This window comes from Quercus robur, chromosome 4 (assembly GCF_932294415.1).
Source record: "Quercus robur chromosome 4, dhQueRobu3.1, whole genome shotgun sequence".
Taxonomy (NCBI): domain Eukaryota; kingdom Viridiplantae; phylum Streptophyta; class Magnoliopsida; order Fagales; family Fagaceae; genus Quercus; species Quercus robur.
The window spans coordinates 74,478,737-74,503,571 of NC_065537.1; the positions used below are offsets into that span (position 1 = coordinate 74,478,737).

The 24,835-nt window shown below is 33.3% G+C and overlaps 2 protein-coding genes across 13 annotated transcripts; both read left to right on the plus strand.

Annotated features, from left to right (window-relative positions):
* Positions 1-1,498: 1,498 nt before the first annotated feature.
* On the plus strand, positions 1,499-24,805 carry LOC126723726 (amidase 1-like). Of its 11 annotated transcripts, none has more exons than XR_007654433.1 (7): positions 1,499-1,536; positions 18,742-18,811; positions 22,142-22,310; positions 23,270-23,391; positions 23,558-23,589; positions 23,872-23,976; positions 24,072-24,569. XR_007654433.1 is itself a non-coding variant. In XM_050427504.1 (4 exons), the coding sequence occupies exons 1-4, from the start codon at positions 18,786-18,788 to the stop codon at positions 23,217-23,219; spliced, it is 375 nt and encodes a 124-aa protein (XP_050283461.1). In that variant the 5' UTR covers positions 17,551-18,785; the 3' UTR covers positions 23,220-23,258. The 11 variants fall into 11 exon arrangements, 1 of the variants encoding a protein (XP_050283461.1); XR_007654436.1 differs by lacking the exon at positions 1,499-1,536 and adding an exon at positions 24,576-24,805 and having other exon boundaries at positions 18,422-18,811; positions 24,072-24,122; XR_007654432.1 differs by lacking the exon at positions 1,499-1,536 and adding an exon at positions 18,424-18,591.
* Positions 9,462-12,016, plus strand: LOC126723724 (putative F-box protein At5g55150). Of its 2 annotated transcripts, none has more exons than XM_050427502.1 (2): positions 9,462-9,619; positions 10,520-12,016. In XM_050427502.1, the coding sequence occupies exon 2, from the start codon at positions 10,703-10,705 to the stop codon at positions 11,759-11,761; it is 1,059 nt and encodes a 352-aa protein (XP_050283459.1). In that variant the 5' UTR covers positions 9,462-9,619; positions 10,520-10,702; the 3' UTR covers positions 11,762-12,016. The 2 variants fall into 2 exon arrangements, with proteins under 2 accessions (XP_050283459.1, XP_050283460.1); XM_050427503.1 differs by having other exon boundaries at positions 10,647-12,016.
* Positions 24,806-24,835: the final 30 nt, after the last annotated feature.

A 24,835-nucleotide genomic window follows, 5' to 3' on the forward strand; every position in this document is an offset into this window, starting at 1 on the left:
CCCATCGAAGCAATATTAGGCAAACTATTGCGATGGTGGTATGAACAGTAAAGTGTATGCCATGGTTAGTTTCAAAAGTGAGTTAATAAGGCCCATGTAAAGGAAAAGGATGGGCCAGATTAAGAGATAAGGAACTAAAGAAGTGAATGGTTTTTAACCACATGGATGGACTAAAAAAAGAGTCATGTTGATGTGGAATTCTTGCTTATCTTTCAGACCCACTACAAGTGAAGGCACTGCAATGGGCAAAGTCACATATAAAAATGTTTATTTGGATAAGATTTATGTAGGCTTCATAAAAGTGCATCGGTTTTCCTCTAATTATGCAGAAACTATAATGCGGAACTCGCACCACTATCTACAATTATGGAGACTTAAAAAATATGGTGTTTTTCAATTAAGTAAACCTTCGGTTTGGATGTGGTGTAAATGAGTTAATTTACGCCACCAATAAAACACTGCCACGTTACTAGCACGCACAATCACATCTCAATTAAAGTCAAAATCCTCCCTATATGATTCAAATCTGAAGAACAACTCATCCAATGCCTAAACCCAAGGACCACTTCAAATTTGAATCGAATGGGGAGGGTTTTGAGTTTAATTGAGATGTGATTGTATGTGCTTGTGTGTATTACTCTTTCAATACAAGATTGACGTGGTTGTGTTTTATTGGTGGCGTAAATGAGTTAATTTACGCCACATCGGGACTGAAAGTTTATTATTTTCAATTTATTACATATTGTTAATTTAAAGTTGCAATATCTATTGGATAGTATAGTTCGTTGTTATTTATTTTATTGCTATTTTTTATGATTGAATAGTATCTTGAATAATTGCTACATGTAGCAAACAACATATATATATATATATATATATATATATATTTATATATTCTTTAAAATCTCAAATTTAATAGTTTTTCCGTGCATTGCATAGGTTAGCGACTAATTATTATTATTATTTTACTTTTTGATGGGTTCACTTATTTTTTTGGTTATTAGTATTTAATAATTTTCTACTAGGGTTTTTCATTCACACATTCTTTTTACATCATATAATTAGACTAAGAGAGAGAGCTCTTCTTAGGTTTTCACCCATTTTCGACTCAGAGAGAGCTCTTAGCGCAAATATTGCATTTGATGTCACCCTCCCAATTAGAACTTTCTTGCACACACGGCAAATCATCGCCCTCGCCTGGGTTAGTAACAGCAGTGCAAATATTGCATTTGATGTCACTGGTTGCATCGCATGATGCACTTCGCATTGGTGGAGGTCCAATTCATAAAATATGCACATCAAATGCAATATTTGCACTATCATTACTAAACCAAGAAAAGGCGATCAGACTTGCCGTGTGTGCAAGAAAGTTCTAATCGGGAATGCCAAAGGTGCAACAGTGGGTGACGGCCATGTCGATGGCGAGGGTTAGGGTCAAGGTCAAGGTCAGGGCGAGGATCAGGATGCGGCGGAGGATGGCAATATCGAGGATGTGGTAGAGGAGGGCTATGCGGTAGAAGAGGGCGAGGGCGCGAGGTATATCTCTAGCCTCTTTATCTTTATAGTTTTCTTAAATAATTGTTCTGTCAAAAAGGGGTTTGAAAATTTTATGTCATATAATATTAGGAGGTATATATATATATATATATATATATACATATAGTTGTCTCATCTAAGTGTGTGAAATATATCGGATTTGATTTTTAAGTACACGTTTGGAGAGATGCTACTCTAATAATGATTTAGTTTTTATTTTCATAGATGCTAATTACATAGGAACTGACAATTTTGGTGTGATATCATAGCTTTATCAGTTGGCACAAGCTTGTTACATTTTTTGAGATCACTACTCCGTTGTAAAATTTAATGCAACTAGAATTAGACAATTATAGCCATTCTTTATCTTTTTGGTAACGAGAATTATTAGGACTATTATAAATTTTAATATTACAATTATACAAATTGATATGATAGACTATAATTATAATCATTATAAAAATAAATGGATGTTAGGATCTTAGAGTGTTGGCATATTCCATGCCAAAGTTTTATTGTAATTAAACATAAATTACCTTGTAATTTTTATTTTGTGGGTCAATGTGTATTTGGGTTGAGGTACAAGTGCTAAAAATGGAATTGTATGACACAGGATTTCAATTGAGCGAAATTGAAGATGTATCTGGCAAAATAGCAATTGAGATAGCCACTTCACGGGAGCGAAAACATGAAAACTATAGAGAATTTAGTTATGAGTTCCCTTATTATTCTAGTCTTTTCCCATCTTATATATCTCATTTTCCCATGGAATTAAACCCTAATTCTTATCTGAGGTGCAAAAGAAACCTAGGAAAATAGCCATATTTCATGAAATGAGATTAAGACCATCATTACCTTTGAGTTGTGAGTGTTGATTAGAGCTTTGGGAAGCATTGGAATCACCATAAAACAGCTAAGCAGACTTGGAGATTGCAATTGGAGCTTAATTGTAGATCCGGGAGCTGGAGTAGTGAAAGGATTTGTAGAGTCAGTTGCAAGCAACAGTTTGGAAAGCTTAAGTACATAATTACTACTTGACTCAAAGGGTTTTGTGAATAATATGTACTGCAACTATCTATTCTAGTGAATCATTTTCAGCAGTGAGACTAGGAAAAGGTTTTCCTCTTTGATAACACATACATTTGTTATGGTTGTGTTTTAATTGTGTGTATGTGGATTTAAAATTCTATTTTTACATGCTATTATCCATGCTTATGTTAATTGATTAATCATTTGCGTAATTGGACTTAATTTTTTTTTATAAACTAATGGGACTTAATTGTTAAATTAGCCTAAAATTACCTAAGTCATAATCTGGCAATACTTGACACATGTAGTATGTAGTTACATGGAGTAATCTCTTAGTGTAATCACAAAATGTGGAAGGTGGAAAGAAATTAAAAGCAAAATTTATGGAGATGTTAAGAAGATTAGGCTAGTCTTTTACACCAATCTCTCTCTTTATCAACTACATTTTGGAAACATTTTCATTCAAACACCTCAAGAATTATGGGCTCAATAAAGCTTGGGAGCTAACAAAAAATTACAATAGTTTCACAACATTTCAAATTATCCTACCATCTATACAAACTTCAGAGTGTTCACCACAATATGCAATTCAAATTTTTTTAATGACCCATATAATATTTGCTAAAGAATAATTGTAGATTCTATATTTTACTAAAGAATTAAAATTGTATCATGAAAATTGTATATCATATAATATTTGCTATTGTTTTACTAAAGAATTAAAATTCAAGAACTTGCTATTGTTCCTTATATGTTCTTTACATTTTTGCTACAGAAAATTTTATAATGTTGCCTGTGCGTTGCTTTGTTCATTTTGGATGTTAGTTGTTGTGATAGTTTATTGTTACACTGTAGTCATGTTTGTTAATTTTTATTAATAATACTCCTTATTATACAATAACCTGTTAGTTTTTAATGTGCTTTTGTCGTAGGGTGTAGAGGCAATCTTCGAGTTTATTCAGAAGGATTAGCTATGACAGAGAGTTCAAAACGTATCAAAAAAAAATGATAGAGAATGTTCAAAAATATGTAAATATGTTAAGCAAAACCCATTAAATCTTTGAGTTGCATATAGTGATTAGTGATGTGCTTCATGTAATCACGTAAGACAAATTGCAACATGTTTTTTTGTTTGAAATACTGTTATTGGAGTACCTTACTGGGATACTAGAGATGCTAGTGGGTATAGTAGCACCTTGGTAATTGCAACATGTTTTTTTCTCTATTGTAATTGTCTCCCAGGTTTTTTTCTCTATTGTAATTGTCTCCCACCTTGGTATCATTGACCTATGATTTTTTGCTTCCTAACCATATGATGTTTCAAGATTTAATTGAGTACAGTTAAAAGGTTCTTTGTAGAAATCAATGAATGAATTCATCTAAAGGTGTACCCTTGTGCAGTCTCGATATTCTGATTCAAGTGTATATTTTTTGGGATGCATCTTTTTTGTGAATTGTGCTTCTCTGATCAACATTGTGATTTTCATTGTGGCCTGCATCTACATGTGTATCTATGTTTGTGGATGCATTTTTTTCTTGGTGGAATGAAGAATAAGAAAATCAACATGTTCCTTATGATTATTGTCTCCATTTTCATTTGTGCTTGATTATAAAACAATATTTGTTTTCTAGCGTGGGAACCATTCTTCCACTTTGGTTGACACTCTTGTTATCACTATTTCAACTGCTAGTTGTATATTTTTAATTCATTCTTAAAATTTTTAGTTTGTCTTACATTCGTTTCGGACTCAAAAACATTGTATATTCTCTGCTTTTGACCTACTGCACATCCTTAGAATTTTCCCAACTGCCTTGTTCATTTCCAGCTCTTTTATTTTGATTAACCCAACTCCTCTACCTTACAATGTCAAGATCTAAGATCTATAATGAGAAATTCATTGCAATGGTGGGCAACGAAATTTTTTAGTTGCAATAGAAGTTTATTGCAACAATTATTACTTTATTGCAATGGTGGGCAACAAAATTTTTTTGTTGCAATAGATGTTTATTGCAACAATTTCAAGTTTTGCAACAAAAAATTTCGTTGCAATAAGGCTTTTTCCTTGTAGTGTATGGATCCTCTTTATGTGGAATTTTATCAACCCAGCAAATCTAATGACAAGGTTATAAAGAGGTGGTGAGTCTTCTTTTAGATGTATTTGTCTATTGATAATAACCTATCCCAAATTATATATGACTTACTTTGTGATCAGGAAAACCCATCCATCCATCATAACGTCGAATGTAGGAGACGTAATTTCCATCTACTTGCAACACCACCTTATACAATGTATAAAACTTTCTCTGTTAAATAAAGTGAATGATGACAAGTGAGTGATGGTGCCAAATGGGTAGGGTATTTTGAGTGATGAGTGATGAGTGATGAGTGATGAGTGACGGAAATTGAGTGTTGAAAATTATTGAACCAAACATGGCCTAAATCTCTTTTATCCTCTCATTTTTCTATCATTTCCTAATTTTCAATCCTTTCATTTTTTCATTTCTCCTACCAAACCAGCCCCTAAAGAAGCTTCTCAATAAAAGTAAGATTTGTTAAGACAAAGTAATAGTAATGATAGTCTATAAGATAGCAATGAGGTGCTCTTACTTGAGGAGGTCAAGCTAGAGCAAGAGAGCTACAATGATCTTTATGGGAGAAAGGTGTTCACAAGTAGGGAAATACACAACCTACAAGAAAGAGTGTCTTAACATCTATACCCCTAATTTAATTTTTATTTAAAAAAAAAAAAAACAAACAAACAAACGTAGAATGCACAACTGAAAACTTTCTCTTATTAATTAAATGTTGGTTGGTGTGATTTTTTTTTTTTTTTTTTACAACACCTGTTGTCAACAACTGCATCAACCATAAATTGGTACCCTTTTTAAACTGTCGACTGCACAACTAGTTTGGCCATTGGTAGCCACTTGATGCAATTTGATTAGTGTAGAGAGGTCAACTCAATTAGCTTTTTCATATCACCGTGCACCGCTACTTGTCTTTAAATAAGGTATCTAGAATCAAATCTTGTCTCCACCCACAAAAAAAAAAAAAAATAAAAAAAAAAATACCTTATTGGTGTCTTAACCTAATAGTAAAAAACTATCATCATTGAGCAAAAAATATAGACTGAAATCCTATTATATCTATCCAACAAAATAATTCAATCTTTACAAGAACTTAATAGCCCCAAGATGTGAACATTTAACTGTCTGGTTAGTGAATACTAGCACAATTTTATAACAATGCTAAAGTTTTTTTGCTCTTTGGAGCCATTCAATTCCGAGTTTCACTAACTTAAGAGTTTATAAATTTTTCTTGGAAAATTATTCTCTTTGGCAGAGTTGATGTTGGTTTTGTCTAATTTAATACACGTGGTAGATGAGTCTATGGTGTATATGTTATCATTGAAAAAAAACTTTTTTTTTTCTTTTTTAAAGAAGACATTGAAAGAGAAATCTTTTTTTTTTTACAACACCTGCTATCAACAACTGCATCAACCATAAATTGGTACCCCTTTTGAACTGTCGGACCACATAATTAGTTTGACCATTAGTAGACACTTGATGCAATTTGATTAGTGTGGAGGGGTTTTTTCATATCACCATGTACCCGTACTTATCTTCAAATAAAGGACTTGGAATCAAATCTTGTCTATACCCAAAAAAAGAAACCCTCATTGGCATCTTAACCTAGTAGCAAAAAACCATCATCATTGAGCAAAAAAACATACTAAAATCCTATTATATATGCGATTCGGAAACATTGTGTTTGTGCATTTTGCTAAAAAAATGTGGGTCCCCATGGCACTGTTCACGGACTCACAAAAGTCATCTAAATATAGATTTCAATATAAATTTGAGTCTCAAAACAATATTCTCACATTTAAAAATTATTTTGTTACAGTGTTTTCAACAATAAGTCTTCAGTTTTCAGCAAATAAGTGGTATCTAAATACATCCTACATCTATCCAAAAAATAATTCAATCTATACAGGAAATTAATAGCTCCGAGATGTGGGCATGTAACTGTTTGGTTAGTGAATACGAGCACAACAATGCTAAAGTTTTTTGCTCTTTGGAGCCATTCAAATCCGAGTTTCACTAACTTAAGAGTTTATAAATTTTTCCAGTTAGGAAAAATTTTCTCTCTGGCGTAGGTGATGTTGGTTTTGTCTGAGTTAATACATGCGGCAATGGTAGGTGTGGCAACGGTGTAGATGTTATCATTGAAAGAGAAATCTTTTTTTTAAAAGAAGACATTGAAAGAGAAATCTTAGTCCATAGAGGAGCATTTGTTGTTTTTAGTGCATGCTTAGATTAGCTTGTTACTTAGGCAAACACATCGGCTTTTAGTTACGAAGGTAGTTTCTTCTCTTATTATACGGTGCAGGAAACAATGTTTAGGGTGGTATTTTCAATGACCATTTGTAGCTTAGCAACTAGGAATGAAGTTCCCCAAACTATGTAAGTTTTTTTTTTTAAATTCAGTTAAATCTAGGAAACATTTTGCATTTGGATGATGGGTTAAAAATAGAATCATATTGGGACCACAAAATGTATGAGGTTGTGATTGGGAATTTGTAAGTTTCTTTAATTTAATTTTAGACGGATTTCTTTATCCTAGGTAAATTTCGTAAAAGAGAGGAGAATTTGACAAAAAAATCGGAACTTGGAAAGGAGACAAAACATTGGTAATCAAACTGTTTTCATTATGTTAATGGTTAGGGTTAACAAAGAATTTGGATTTAGGAGAGAGAGAAATAAGAAAACGAAAATGCCATTTTAATCTCTACATTTTTGTAGCAATTAATTTGGATCCTTTTATTTTTAATTTACAATTAATTACTGTTACTTAGTAAGTTGATGATAGAGACTAAATTGACTATAAGTTAAAAATAATAAGAACCAAATTATTTGTTTTTGATAGTTTGGGAACCATTCCACCTGAAAATCTCTCTTTTGTTTGTTTTGTTTAAAATTATTATCTTTTAATGCGAGATGCAATGCCTCAGATTATGCAAGGGAATATGATGGTGTCTGCCTTCAAATGTGATTGTCATGTATAATCCAATTGCATAGGGGCTCTTCTTTCTTGTCCAATGGATATACTGTAACCTTCCAAGAGTCATAAGACTCTAAAGAATCCTAATTTACAAGTTTGTGATTGTGTTCCTTTACATGGGGTTTTCTGTGTGGAACTTGGTTAATTTTGCATTTATAAATGTGCTGATCTTATCAATATACCTTGTTGCCTCAAGTTCATGTGGATGGAACAGCTACCATGTCTATCCAAGAAAGAAAAGCAAGTATAAGAGAGTTTTATGGTAATGTCATGAGTTTGGCATACGTGGAATTTTGTAATGTAATGTTAGAACTTGATTTTTGATGTTTATGAGTTTTGGTTTAATATATGATATATTTAAGTCAAATTTTTATAAATTGTAATAATAGTTGTTGGGGGGAACTATGGGTGCCTTCTATAATGAGAGTGAGGGGGAAAAAACTTATATTAAAGTGGCCAAGAGTGCTTTCTTAAAACAGGAGCGAAGAAAGAGAACTTATATCTCTAATGGTGTTCAAGTCAATCAAAGTTAATTTTTGCTTATTATGTAAAGTAGATATTTATATTAAATTAATTGACTTTGTTAATTGTGCAAATATTGTTCAAATCAACCCACTTTTAACTAAACCAAAAGTCTATATATATATATATATATATATATATATTTTTTTTTTTACTGATACATGTGATTTTTATTAAATTAATAACCATATTTATAATAATAATTTCTAACTCTCTATTGTAAGATTAAAAATTACCAATTGGGGTGAACTTAAATCTAATATTATATTTTTAAAAGAAATAATAACTAAATGCTTCAAAAATAAAAATAAAAAGAAGAAGAAGAAGCTCACATGAAGCATTGAGCCTGGCCCATACATTCCATTAAGTTGAACGAAACTCAAACTTTGGATACCAATCCCACCCGGAAACTTAAACAGGCTGTTACAGTGAGAAGCCCAGACTGATTGTTAAAGCTGGGCCACCAGACCCAAAGTTAAAGCTGGGCATGTTTTACGCTGGGCTTATTAAATAAACTCTAACAAAAATGAGAATCCTTCTCATGCGAGATCTCGTGGCTTTTTATTTATTTATTTTTGAGTAAAGGTATAGAAAAAATTATTTTGCAATATTTTTATAAAATATTCACGTAGTTTATTATTTTTTTAATAATTATTGATAAATCAAAATGTGATGTTAATGAGATCCAAACTAGAACTAATAAGAATTTATATATTAATAGTTTGTAAAATATTTTGTGATTATAGCATTACTTGTTATTTTTTAGAAGAATAATAGTACAATCACGAACTATTTTACAATATTTTTATAAACTGTTAATATAGTCAATTTCTTATAGATTTTTATCTAAACTTATCATTAATATCACTTTTTTATTTACTAATAATAACTTACCACATCATTAGTTTGTAAAAATGTTTGTATCTCTAGCATTACTCTTTTTAGAAATATTATCTTTACAATATTTTTATAATAAATTTTAAGAATTTTAGTACTAGGTTCAAATTATAACCAATAACAATTCTTTTATTTATTTATTTGGTTTTACTAAATAAAAAATTGCCTTTTGTTTTAGGCTTTTCAAATAATCCAAGTTTTTGATAAATTTTTATATTATCTGGAAAATGGTATTAAAATTTTTATGAAATGACCCATTAACAAAGGGTACAATCTTTAATATGACCCATTAAAAAATCACCCATGTACCAAGTCTAATGATTGACCCGATTTTATTTGGGTTTTGCCCCAGATTAATCCCAGTACAAGTACATCCCAGTACAAGTACAACCAGAGAGTGAGAGTGAGAGTGAGTGTGACTCTGAGTGTGAGAAAGAAACCTGTTGCTTTACTTCGAGAGAGTGAGAGAGACAGAGAAGTGAGCTTAACCTAGGACCTTTGAACTCCTCACTGCCTGTCTGTGTCTGTGTCTCTCTCTTGTTTAGCTCTCTTGCTACAACATATACAGAGGTCACCTCTGAGAGGTGAACTATCTATTCCTTTTTTTCTCGGTTTTCTCAACTAAAGAACAGGGTTGATTTTTTTGGATCTGTTAATAGATGTTACTATGTTAGTATTCTATCCATCCTACAAACGTGTCTTGTCTTTTGTTCATGAAAACTTATATCTTTTCTGCCTTTGTACATAGTAAAATTATATGGAAAAAAAATTTATATCTTGTCTGTCTTATGTTAATGAAAAATCAAATCTTTGTCTTTTATACGTGTCTGTAATCTAATGAAAATCTATATTTTAAGGTGCTCTCTGTTCTGATTTCACAACTTGCATTTTTGTATGATTTATTATTTAGTAAATTACATGTTGTCACTAGGAATAATATTCTTTATAATCAATATTCCTTTTTTTATTTTTATTTTTTTGGTGTTCACTTTTTTTATAACTCAGAGTTTTTTCATGCTTATATCTATATCAATTTCTTGTATGCTTTTACTTTATTAGTGTTCTATTCATCCTACAAACATATCTTGTCTTTTTGTTTATGAAAAATCATTTCTTTTTTCTGCCTTCTGTTCAGGAAAAATCAAATCTTGTCTTTTTATACATATTTGTAGCCTGATCAAACTTACTATTTTGAGGTGCTCCCTCTAATTATTATATTTCTAGGTGCAAGCCTTAACTATTAAGTGCCATCTTAATTGTTAAACTATTACTGCAAGCACTTGTATAGGTCATGAACTATGTCTAACATACTAGGCTCGGCAGTATTATGAAATTCCCTCTACAACTTGCATTCTTGTCTGATTTATCATTTATTTAGTAATAATATTCTTTATATCAGTCTATGTAAGTATGATGTCCAATAAGAAATTCTAAATTTTTTCCCCTGGTTTGTTCATTATTGTTTTTCAGCCTATCACAGCATAACCAACCTATTAAGATGTCTAAGTGGGCTGATCTTCCACATTTTATCCTCTCTGAAATAATCTGTCGACTATCTTTCTTTGATGATGTCTTCATTGTTGGTGCTGTCTGCAAGTCGTGGCAATCAGTTGTTAATTCATTGGAGAAACCTCTATTAAATGTCCTTGGCTTATGCTTGCTGAAAGAGAACGAGGCAATAAAGAAAGGCAGATACGAAGCTTTTTCAAGTTATCAGATGCTAAAACTTACAATTTCAAGTTGCCTGAGCTTGTTGGAAGAAAAAGCTATGGAGCATCTTTGGGATGGTTGCTCACTATAGGCACTGATTTACAGATTAATCTCTTTCATCCATTGTCTAAACAGCTAATAGCTCTTCCACCTCAACCTACCTTTTGCTGTCAATACAATGGTAAAGTTGAGCGCTTGTATCTTCGTAAAAACTTTGTTTCTAAGTGTGTTTTGTCAAGGAGTCCGTGGAACTCAATAACTGATGAATATGATCGTGATTGCATAATCATGACAATCTATGGTGAAAAAAAATTATTGGCCTTCACTAGACCGGGATATAAAGCTTGGATTGATATAAAAAGTCCTACTCGATGTTATGATGACATTGCATTCTACAAGGGAAAATTTTATGTGGTAGATTGTCATGGTGAAGTTTTTGTTTGTCGCACTGATGATAACCAAAAGCTAGAATTTAAAGTTATTGTGCCACGTCCAAAGGGAACCAAGGGTACTACCCAGAAGTATATTGTTATATCATCAGGAGCTCTTTTGTTGGTTTCACGAATGCGAGGTGGTCCTTGTTCTTCACTAGGACACGACCGTAACTATGAAGAAAATGAATTCAATAATGAAGACTCCAAAGATGATACCAAGGATGAGGATGCTTGTGAAGAAGAATCTGAAGAAGAAGAAGAAGAAGAAGAAGAAGAAGAGGAGGAGGAGGAGGAAGCAAATATAGAAGAATACATCAATGATAATGCCTATCTGACAATTGGGTTCACAGTTCTAAAATTGAAACGGTGTACTCAAGCAGGAAGCAAATATAGATACAAATGGGTGAAGGTTCACAGCTTGGGAGATCAAGCATTGTTTGTGGGTGATAACTCTTCAGTGTCTTTGTCTGCATCAAGCTTCAATGGGTGCAAAGCTAATTGTATCTATTTTACAGATGACAATAAACTAAATTATGCGTATACCTCAAAGGGTGGTGGGATGACATAGGTGCATTTAGAATGGAACAGAGGAAAATTGAGCACCCATACCCTGGTGAATCCCTCTCTTTCTTTTCTACCCCACTTTGGTATATTTAACTTACATTTATGCAATGCATATGTTGGTTACAATCAAAAAAGCTAGCGAAAGTGGGTAAAGTTGTTGGTCTTAAGATGTGCTTATGTTTATTGAACTCCGAAGTTGCAAAACTAGTAATTTACATCTATGCAATCTATTTATTGTATAATACTAATTCTATTTTAATTGCAATTATCTATGGGTTCTCTTCACTTATTCTAGCTATTAGTTTAATTTGTGAATTATCAAAATTGAATCAGTTACATCGTTGAATAACTCAATTATGACTGTCAGGTGCTGCTTTAATTTTATTTTTCTATACTTCATTTACACACGCGCACTTCTAACTTGAGGGTTAGCAATGGAGGTGGAGGAAAAGCAAAGAGAAATGGCTAGTCTACCAAACAGGTGATGTGCCTTTTGACAGACCCGGACAGAATTCTCTGGGCCTCAAGAGCTTCAACAAATGTTAATAAGCTTATCTACAATGTAAGTTTTCCATTTCTGATCATGGTGGTCTGTTTGGTTGTTGAGTACTGAATTGTTTGGGAAAAGAGAACTGAATTGTTAAGAAATGGAACTTCTTTCTTATTCAACTTGTCATGTGTTGAATCTCATTTGCACTGACAGTGCTTTATTTTGCCTGTTGAGAACCTTGTGTCAAGACTTATTTTGAATCATTCAAGTTTCTAGTAAAGCTAAATGAGGAAATAACAAAATTCAGCCACATCAGATGTTTTCTTGAATAAGTTTTCTTGTTCTTCTTTCTTTTATTTTTTTTTATTTATTTTTTTTTTTTGGGAAAGGACACAGCTGATTTGTTTCAGATTAGTCTAAGAAAGAAACCAAGTTCATTATAAATGATTTGTTTTAGAATAGATATAATTTCTCATCAAAATTTTCTAACTCCAAGCCGAGTACTTGAGCATTGTAGTAAATTTTAGAATTTAAGTTTCATGTTTACTATCAGCATCAAATTTTGCCAACTAACCAAATATCTAATCTACATACCATATCCATGGCCATTTACTAGTAGATTTACAGTGTCAAACAAAACATCGAAACTCAAGAGCTAAGTAAACAGTAATTCAATCTTGAAATGGCCAAATTGGCACCAAATCGAAACCTCAAAAACAAACTGTATTAAATACTAACCAAAAGGACTTTCATTTTCTTAGCAATAAAACATAATACAAAATAAAAAAATAAAGAGGCAAAAAAAGCAACAGTTATCACAACTAAAGAGTACCATACCCTAGAATTCAAAAATAGTAGAGGCAAGAGCTTGAAGAAGCCTTGGTTTGATAGCTTGCTCCAGTAAATATATATATATTAAAGGAATTTATATGATTATTTTTATATAATAAACTATTTTTATTTGAGATTACTATTTTTATTTGGTTTTGGTCTAGTTTTTTTTTTTTTTTTTAGCTGAATAAGTACTTTATTGCTCAACCTGAACAAGGGGAGAAACAAAAGAATTGGGCTAAATTCCATCTCTATCCCAAGCCCGCAAAATCGAAGAAGACAGATAAGAGATGCAACTGGCCCAGACCAACTTACAAGAGCTGCCCAATGGGCCAAAAGATGGGCAGAAACATTGCCCTCTCTACAAACAAAAGAAAATTTTACATTGTTAAAGTACTTTACAAAAAAACAAAATATCATCACATAAAGATTTAATGCTCCAATGGGGATTAACATCTGCATTACGAATTGGCTCAATAACATTCCAAGCATCACCCTCTAGTATAATGTTCTCATAGCCTTCACTAGCAGCAAGCTTAATGGCACTCCAAGCCGCTCTAGCTTCCCCCACCAATGGACTATTGGAAAGAAACTGGTCAGACCATGCTTTCAAGGTATTACCCATAGAATCTCTACTAACCACTGCTATTGTGGTTTTTTCTTTGCTAATTGCAACATCAAAGTTCAGTTTAATCCAATTGGAAGGAGGCGCGACCAAGACACATCTTTTTTTGGCCTTACGGACTGCACCTTCCAAGCTTGCTTGTGCTCTTGAAAAAAGCCGTAGGATCTATCTAGCAAGCTTTGTTGGATTACTATTATTCCCTTCCACTCTCGCTTTATTTCTTGCACACCATAATTGATCACAAGAGATTGCTACATATAGCTGAAACTCCCTGGCCATTTCATCATCTAGACCAAGTTTAGAGCTTGGATAAAGAATAGCTTTAATCCAGTCCACAATTGAAACATTTCATCATCTAGTTTTTACCCTGTACGCTTGTTTGTGAAATAAAATTTCTATCGTTCTTGGTTTCAAAAAAAAAAAAAAACAAGTTATCAAACAAGAACTCCAACATGCAACCTACCAACGGCAACCACCAATTAATCCATGCAATAGTTACATCCAACAAAACTATTGACAACTCATCATATACAACATAAATCATGACAATTTTAACAAGTTATCAAACAAGAACTCCATCATCCAACCTACCAACCACCAATTTACCCAAGTGATAGTTACATCCAACCAAACCCCTATAAAAGCCACCTCTTATCACCACCCCATTGACCCCAATTGACAAAACCAACACACACATGCATACATTCAAAGAGAGATAGATATGACAATGTACTTCAATACTAAAGATATGACAATGTACTTCAATACTAACATTTTCCTTTTGGCTTTCTTTGCCATGGATTATTGTGATTCTGTTTTTTGGTGACAGCGATAATATAATTGTTGACAAAGGTTATCAAGGTGACTAGCAGGATTTGCAACTAATAATAGGTTTATCTTTGGCACATTCTAATTAACGAAAACAACACTTTTATATTTCAAATCTTGCCAGCCACCTAGGCCAACAACCATATTGTTGTTGTTACTAGAGAATAGAATTACAGTAATGGCAAAGAAAGTCAAAAGGAAAATGTTAGTATTAAAATACATTGCCATATCTATCTTTCTTTGAAAGTATGTTTGTGTATGTTGGTCTGGCCCATTAGGGTCAAAGGGGTGGTGAGAGGTGGTTTTTATAGGGGTTTGGAGGTTAAGATTAGGATGACACTTATTTCTTCTAACTAAGATACATGCAGAGAGCTTGCTTTGGCTACTTTTTGGAACTTGGAAGTTGGAGCCATTGACATACAATGCACTATGCATGAGGTTTGAACAATACTTTCAAAGCTGTGCCAATGATGTAAAAAGTTATCACTAACGACTACCTTAGACTTATTTGTTTCGTTTTAATTTTTTGGACTGAAATCAAAGGAAATAAGGATTTGTAAAAAAAATGTATAATTAGTGTTTATAAGAGTTATAAGCGTGATTCTAAAAAGAAAAGTATACACATATATATAATTTACTAAGAGTCTAGTAACTCAGTAATATTACTTGGTTTTTTCATAAAGAGAATCAAGGTTCAAATCATTCTTCTCCTATTTGTTGTAACAATTTATTTAAATAATCTCATTCTTTTATTATGTAATTGCAATTAACAAAATGTTTCTTTAAAAATAAATTTTTGAAAAAAATTCAATTTACTATCGTTCTGTTCGATTTTATAAAAATTTAATCAATTCACAAATTTTGGATTGATATATTTGACTCCTTTAAAGTTTGAATTAAAATGAAAATTTTTTAGATTCTATCCAAACCTGTTGTGAATAAAAAAAAAATACCCCATTTGCTTTGGGCCCTACAATTAGAGTGACCTGCCCAACTTCACAAATTAATTGATTATCCCCAAAAAAGCCCACTTCTTTACCATATCCATATGAATTTTCAACTTGGAGAATTTAATGTTTCTTCTCTTTCTTGGTAGATTTTCTTTCAATAAATTCAAACTATACTAAATCAAGGAGCAGATTATGGTCTGCTTATACACAAAAAGATAAACTACTTTCAAATGGTGTAGTTGAAATAATAAATGCTATCAAGTGCAGGGAGTGTCCTTGCCATTAAAAACAAATAAATTTAAGTTAATATGAGTTTGTTGCTTTTTTTTTTTTTTTTGATACCATTCCGGAGAAAATTAGACATTACAAGAGGTTAGTATTTACATAGCAGCTATGGATTGGCATTTTCGTTGCCAACTTAGCTAAAGCAAAAACACAACTAGTAACCACCTTTGGCACAAACACAGAGTGATACACAAAATCATTAGCTAAGAGATAAGATCAATCAGACATGAGGCTCTTCTCTTGCCAACTAGCGGTGGTTCTGCAGTTGTTGACCTGCACAGCCCTCCTACAATCACTGAGAAACAAAATTTGTTTGAAACCCAATTCCCTAGCTTTGAGTGCTGCCTCCAGCATTGCTCCCTGGATGATGACTGGAATAGGTTGATCTGTACAACTATAAACACCTTGTAGAATGGAATTTCCATGAGTAGTCTTGGCCTCAAACGCATACCCAGCTCTGTTCATTCTCTTTAATCTAGCACCAGCCACTTTGACTATGAGCTGCCAAGGCCCACATGGAATTTGAACCCGCTTGGACTGAACACCACTCCTATGAACTGATGTAGAGCAGCAGCCAAAAGCTTCTGCATACCTTCAAACAAGAGATTGGACTGTTAGAATGACTTCTAAAGGGTTAGGTTGTTTCCCTTCACGAACCACCAAGTTCCTATGTGTCCAAATAGACCACAAGGTAGTAAAAATCCCTTGCAGGTACTTCATATTATCTTGATCCAAATTCTTATGTCTTAAGAGAATTTGCCCAAGCCATTGCTGCACTGAAACATTCCTAAGATCAGATGTGTGGACAGCCAGGGGTGTGCCATGTCAAACTGCCCTGGCAAAGGTGCAGAAAAGCATCAAATGAGAGGAAGATTCCTCATCCTCAGCACATAGGGGGCAAGAGCTATCTACATGAATTCCCCTAGTTTTTAAAGTAAGGAAAGTAGGCAAACTATCATGGCAAAGTCTCCACAAAAAATTTGCTATTTTCACAGGAACTTGGACTTTCCATATCTAATGGCATTGATTCCAAGAGTGAATCACATTGTCCTTGGAAATCAGATTGTAAGCTTGCTTCACTTGGTATTCACCCGAAAAAGAATATATCCAAGCTAACTGGTCTAATCCGGAACCAGTTTGTTGCTTGATCTAAAGTGTTGCTCCAATGATGAACTGAAGAAATAATCATTATAGGACTCTTGCCTTTCTCACATTGAAACACGCGTGGCTCTACACAGAGATGCTTGTAGCAAAAACAATTGTTTAATTATCCTGAGGATGATTTGGTGAGTTAGTTAATGAATTGCCATTCGAAGGAGTTTTAAGAAATAATACCATTATTTTGAATAACCAAAGAGTTTAGAACTCAAAGAAGATGACTTTGTAAATTGAAGCGTGCACAATTAAGAATGTGATTCTTTAACATCTAAAGATTTTGGTGTCATATTATATATTGGATTGCTTGTTAGCTCAAGTCGAAATGCCACCTCTTTCTCCATAAGAGTTAGAGGGTGAAAATGTTGATTCAAGATTCAAAAAGTCTATGTATTAATTTAAAAAAAAAAAAAAAAAAAAAAATTGCTTCTCCATTTTTTTGTTATTATATATATTTTAATATGGAGTGTTCAAATTCGTTGATTAATTATTAGTATATATCTTGCCAAAGAGCTCTAACTCAATTGCTAATTGCCAATGAGCCCATGACCTTATTCAGCAAAAAAAAAAAAAATGAGCCCATGACCTCATCCACCATTAGGTGGCACACTAAAAAATTAACAAGTGTCCTTGGTCAGGTAAGAAGCACATGACCAATTCAATGAGTTTTAAAACCCAAACAAACCCTAGTCTCCTTCGACTCTTTTGCTCTCTCAGTCGTTTGCCCTTTCATCCCTAATTCATTTCTCTCTCTACTGATCCTCAATCAAATTCCATTCATCGTCGCCACTATCATTCTCCTTGGTGATGGAAGATCTAACGGTCGACCTCCATGGGCCATGGCAGTGACTATTAATTGGCCGCCGCTAGTCTATCCTCCACTGTCATCCTCCTCTCCCTCCCCATCTTGGTTTTCTTGGTTTCGACCTTCATGTTAGCGACGCCACCACCGGTGGTGGCCGCTGTCCTCTTTGCTCCCTTTTTTCTTTTTGATTTGATTTTCTCTGTCGCTGAAAGTTCCTCTCTTAAGGGTAGAGATATACCTCGCGCCCTCGCCCTCCTCCGCCGCATTCTCGATATTGCCATCCTACGCCGCATCCTCATCCTCGCCCTCCTCATCACCATCGTCCTCGCCCTGACCTTGACCCTCGCCATCGCCATGGCCGTCACCCACTCCCGCACCCTCGGCATTCCCGATTAGAACTTTCTTACACACACGGCAAGTCTGATCGCCCTCGCCCGGATTAGTAACGGTTGCACAAATATTGCATTTGATGTCACCGGTTGCATCGCACGATGCACATCGCGTTGGTGGAAGTCCAAGTCTGCGTACATATCTTGCGAATTGGACCTCCACCAACGCGTTGTGCATTGTGCGATGCAACCGGTGACATCAAATGCAATATTTGCGCTACCGTTACTAATCCGGGCGAGGGCGATCAGACTTGCCGTGTGTGCAAGAAAGTTCTAATCGGGAATGCCGAGGGTGCGGGAGTGGGTGACGGCCATGGCGATGGCGAGGGTCAAGGTAAGGATGATGGTGATAGGGCGAGGATGAGGATGCGGTGTAGGATGTGAAATATATCGGATTTGATTTTTAAGTACACGTTTGGAGAGAGTGTTGTATGGTTCCAAATTAAGAACAATCATCAAGGGCCCTCTTCCTAAGGGTGTGGAGTACTCTGATAATGATTTAGTTTTTGTTTTCATAGATGCTAATTAAATAGGAACCAACAATTTTGGTGTGATATCATAGCTTTATCAGCTGGCACAAGCTTGGTACATTTTATGAGATCACTACTTATCATGTTAAATATTAGGTCTTTGGCAAGGAGGAAGAAGACAGACATCTTGATATGTGTTCATGGAAGGTATTTTCATCTGCACAAGGTTAGTTGATTCATCACTCTCTCTTATGAAGGTTTTTTTTTTTTTTTTTTAAGATGTTATTTTTAAAAGGGAGGGTGATCCTGGGTTATATTATCAATTTGAAAATGTAAATGAGACTAGACTAAGCTTGGGGATACGGAATATGGGTGACAACCGACAATGGATGATGAAGAAATGTTCAAAATTTTTTTGAGTAAATATATAGTGAAGGTTATAAAAAATTAGTTCAACAAGTATATCAGATTGATTAATTTCTTATTTGACAAAATGTACATGAGGTTTTGCCAGGATGAGCAGATTACATTTGGGATTGCAGAATGCAAATGGGTCATATTTTTTTTTTTTTTTTTAAATTTCCTCACTTGGCTTAAAACAAAAAAAAAAAAAAGGAGGGGAGAATGTAGGGGTGTTTGGTCGTAGTAATTATCTTATCTTTTTTGTGGATTTGCCGCTCCCATAGAATAAACACCAAAAGATACTGCCTTGTTTGGTGGGCCATAAGAAATAAACAAATTTGTCTACAAGTGGGTAGGAAATATTTCTCTCAACAACGTAGAATTTTTTGGGCCCGTGCGCAGTAAATTACTCCTAATTTTTTTTTTCAATTGAAAATAGAAAAGAACTGAAGTTATTAAAAATGAAAAAACTTTGTGAAAACATTAGACAAGGGCAAACGTTACTTTTGAATTATTACAAGATAATGAAGTGACATAAGAATGTCTTTAAAGATAGTAATCCGTTTTGCATGAATTAAAAATTTAATGGCAAATGTGCTTTGATATAGAAGAAAGGTAACTGCTCATCAGCAGATTTTAGTGTAATTCACTTCTCTTGCACAAGACAAATGATAACAACGTACTTATTATGGACACAACTTTTATCTAGTGCAGTACACGTTAGAATTTGGATAAATTTCAATGTGTTCAGTACACTGATACAGTGTAATATACATTGGGAGACAATTATCTGAATTCTAATATATCTAATCCATTGATGCTCTAGACACAAACTTTTAACTCTGTTAGTACAAGCACAATGAGATTGCGAGCCTTAATCCAAGGGATTGCTAGTATTGGTTGTGTGGGAAATGTGCTTTTATACACTCTGTAAGCTTTGATTTATTTCCTATTATAATTTGCACATTCAATAACTAGGAATTTAATTTTCATTTTTGCTCTGTCAAGTGTGTTTGTGTATTCAAATTTAGTTTTCGTTCTTGTCGTGTCTATCTAGTGTATGTGACAGTGCAAGTGTATTCGCCCTTGAAAGCTTCCATGTCTATGTTGAAAGGGAAGGCTTGAATCCTTCGATTATGTTTAATATTGTTATTTAACTTTGCAATGAATGAATTAGAGTAGATGCAAGGCAATGCCACAGTGTTTTGATTAGTACTTACCTATGAACTTGAAATATGAGCTTCGATGGAATTGGTTCTTGTTGTTTCAAATTGGGATTCATTTAGGGCTTAGTTGGGTGTTTTTGAAACAGCCTAGAACAGAGTCTAAATAGAGAAATCAAAGATCTAGTATGAGAACTAGGCTTTTATAAATTGTATTCCTTCCTTTGATTGGGCTGTTGATACCTTCTAAACTCTAAAGACACTCTACATCAGCTTGAATTTTTTTTCTTGTCTTGGCATTAATCGCATTACTTGGTCTGCCAAGAAAAAAACTCACACTATTTTACTTCTCCACTGAAGTTGAATACCAATCATTGCTTTCACTGCTACTTTAGTTATGTTGGCTTTGTACAATTTTGTAGGGCTTTGGGTGTTTTCATTCATCATATTCCTCGGATTTGGCGTGACAATGTTTCAGCACTAGCCATTGCCACAAATCATGTCCAGGGGCAGAACATGTATAAAAATTCAAACCAATTTAAAAGTTTCATACAAGAAATATGAAAAGTTAATAACATTCTAGTACTGATCATGTCTGATATTTTTGCTAGAGAAAAATCTTAAGAGTGGAAACAAAAGACTCACTCGTCTTAATTCCTACTCATTTGTACTTGAGAAATGTTTGGCCGCAGAATGTTTCAAATTCAGGAAGTTGTTGGGGATATTGTGGTCATTGGATGATATTCAGCAAAATTTTATTGTTTGATAGCCAAACAGAAAACAGATTTGAAAAATAAAGTTGAAGTCATGTTGTTTGTAATCTTGGTCACATCCATTGTGTTGACATATCAAATATTTGGCACTTTTCCCCTCTGTACATTAGCTTGCCACCCTTTTGATTTGGATATCATATATTACAAATATCTGGGACTCAATTTTTTTGTCTATCATGATAACTCTTTTTTGTTATTAAAAATACCAGGTTTCTATTTTTGTCGTTACTCAATAGGTGAATCTGGAATATTGTTTGGAAATTAGAAAAGTTGTCATTATTCAATAGGTGAATTTGGACCATCGCTTGGAAATTGGATAAATCAAGCTGACAATTATATATATATATATATATATATATGCACACTATGTACTGAGGACATTTACTGGTTTGTTCATGTCCAATGGTTGTACAATGATCCGCTGATGTAACCTTGATTTTAGTCTAACTTCAACATTTGATATATTTAAGGCTTATAAAGATGTCCTGGATGTATCTGTGTGATGTGTATTTTAAGGAAGCAAATGCTAAAGTAGCACTCTCTGTTACACAAGTGATTCAGCTAGGGAAAAAGAATTAACTTGCTATCTTTACAGTAATTTTCAGTTCTGGCAGCTTCAGAGCATTTCATGTGTGGGGCCATCATGTGATGTGTGATTGAAGCATTTGATTAGCTTTTTGTTGAAAGTTGGCAAAAGTACAATTGTACTTAGAAAAAAGTGAGGCTTTAAAGTGTTGTAAATAATCAAATAAGCTAAAAAAATCTAAAAGTTAAAAAAAAAAAAAAAAAAAATCCAAACTCACAAAGATAATTTTCTTTTTAATGTCTTACTTAAATTTGATTAGTTTTTGTGTTCTTAGCTGTTCAGAGAAAGATGGTTTGTACTTAGCTTAAAGCCTGTATGGTATTGATGTAAGTTTACTCCATTGGCTGCAAATTTCCTTCATGGTATACCATTGGGCCAGTCTTTGTTTTGGGAATGATTTGCTTAGTTCTGTAAGCCTTTTCTCCTGCGTATAATTCCTTCAAAAATTGTCTTAGATGATTTAAGTTCATATTCATACCATCCATTGTGATACAAAATTGATATTTTACAAGTTCTCTCTCTCTCTCTCTAGCTGATGCAGCCCTTGGATATTGGTAGTACTAGTATTGCATTCTAGTTGATGCCCTGGTTTCCTTCTCACTAACATCTATGATGTGTGCACATGTTTTCAGATATGAATTCAAAACAAATCATGAAGAATGGGTAAATTTAGTCAAACCCAAGCTAGGACCTGATGTGTCTGATCGAGTTCTTGCAGCAATTAATACCACACACGAGAACATTAAAATTTTATATAAAGTCAGAACTGAGATGTGGGCTGCCCTTCAAAATCTCTTAAAGGTACCCTCAACTTATTTATTATGTTTCATATAGACTTCAACTCAAAGTGTTAAGTTCTAATATTATTATTGTTCTTCCATTTTCTTTAGTTGGTCCTATTGGGAATTTTTTTTTTTTTGGGATAAGTAATAAAGAATTTTATAAGAGAAAAGGAAACTCAAATGACCCTTTTAAAGAATTACAAACATAGGTTTTAGTGATCCATGGAATCAACTGAGTTACGAAAATCCCAATCATTGTACAACATCAAAAAAATAAAAAATAAAAACTCAGGAAGGTATAATTGATCTTAATGACGGATCATTCCAAACCTTCGAGATTTTGGTTGTTCTGCTCCTCCAATTGGCCACACAAGACAATGTGGAATTGCACTTGCATGTGCCACTATCTGTCCACTTTATTATTGTGTTTTTTTCTTCTTTCTCTAGGATGATGGTATATTAGTAATTCCTACGGTGGCTGCCTCCCCATTAAAGCTCAATACAAAGAAGGGACTTTCAGCTGAATTCTGTGATCGCATATTTACATATATGCATATATATATATATATATATATATATATATATAATTGTCAACTTGATTTATCTAATTTCCAAGTGATGGTCTAGATTCAGCTATTGGGTAATGACAACTTATCTAATTTCCAAACAATGTTCTAGATTCACCTATTGAGTAACGACAAAAAGGTATAAGAAAGACCAATACCTCGATAAGTATAATGTTGTACTTGTATGAATCATTGAATCTAGATCCTTGTGGATATTTCAATGGTGGATATGGATCATGTTGATATGAATTAACAGGATTAAATGTTTCAAAATGAAGGTTTGGTTTGAACTATTTCTATACTCCAAAGTTGTTGACCATTTAATTTATTTTTTGATGTCTATAGTCAACACTATACTTTGAAGGCTTTTATTTTTGTTTATTTGTTTATATTATAATTTGTTGGTAAGCAGGAGATTGGAAGCTTGACTTTTGACAAAGATGATCAGTTAGTTAAGGAGTTTGTTATTGCTGCTGCAAATACAAGGATGTCTTCTTTTTTGTACCTCTTTGCATAGCCTTTTTAAAGCCAAAGGTATTGCTGTAGAAAAATATTTTTTGGTTTTCCTTTTGAAGTACAATTAGCCTTTGATTTTGTAAATGCTTGTTCTTATGTTGTGATAGTGAAACCAGTGGTTTTACAGTTTTTTATCTTGAAAAGTGCTCACTTTTTTTCTTTTTTTTTAAATTTTTGGGAACAGGTCCAGAACAACACCATATACTGAAGCTGAGGGTAAGATACTCAAATTCAATACATTCTCTTTGGCATCTGTGTTAGAACATTTTAGCATTTTTTATTTTTTATAGTTAATTTTAAACTACAAGTTTCTGTTTTATATATATACACACACACACACACACTTTGTTTCTTCTTTGGGAACATTGTAGGGAAACTTTGACCCACCAGCACTTTGGGTACCTTATTTCATAAACAACATGTGGAATGTAATTGAACAAACTGTATGTTTTGTGTCCCTGCTAAAAACCTCTACTCTCTACTGCTTAGTGCTTACAGGATGTGTATGGAAGCCACTTTAGTAGACAATGACTTGCGTTACAGATGTGCTCTTGTGATTCATGGAATGCAATCATGTCATTTTGTAGGAGGTTAAACAAGAATGTGAGTTTAAATACTGTTTTAATTATGTATTTCCTCTTGACCATTAAATGAGCCAAGCTTAAGTCTCTCAAAGTATTTTTGACTCTTTTTTGTAGGAATGATCCACAAGAGACACACACTTTGTTCCAAATCAGTTATGAAATGAGGTACATTGTTTATGAAATAAGGTACCCAAACTTTGTTCCAAATCAATTACGTTCAGTTTCTATTTATAGCATGTGCACAATTATTTATTTTTATTTATTGCATTTCTTTTAGTTTTAGATGGTTCTAATTTGGTCAGTTTTAATTTTAAGAAATGAGTTTATTCAATTATAAGCGTTTTCTTATTTGAATTTGAATTTGAATTTTGGAAATGTTAATAGAATAAATTACCTCCTTTAAAATGTTGAAAGTTCAGTCCAATCATTTACTTTCACTTACCAAGTTTGCATCTATACATTTGTAAATTGCTAATATGTGACTTTTTTTGTGCTGGTTTTATTTATTTATTTTTTTAGGTAGGTGCATTTTCTTCCTAAAATGAACTACCCTTATTTGGCTTTTTATTCAAGTTTGGCACTTACAACAATGACTAATGGACGACACTTTTTTTGCAGGCATCAAAAGAAACTTAGTGATTAATGAGATCTCATGCACATTGAAGAGGACCCAACTATAGATGTCTGGATGGTAGATGTGAGTCACTATGTTTTTAAAATTTCCAATGAATTGGTCTTGAAGGTAGATGAACAATGTAAATTTAAGAGTGTAAAGAGCAGTAGGCCAAGTACTTGAGTTGTATTGATTTTTACAGTTTATTTGTTATTAAATTTTGATTAATGTGAAAGAGTGCATCCAAATTTATTTATTTTTTAAC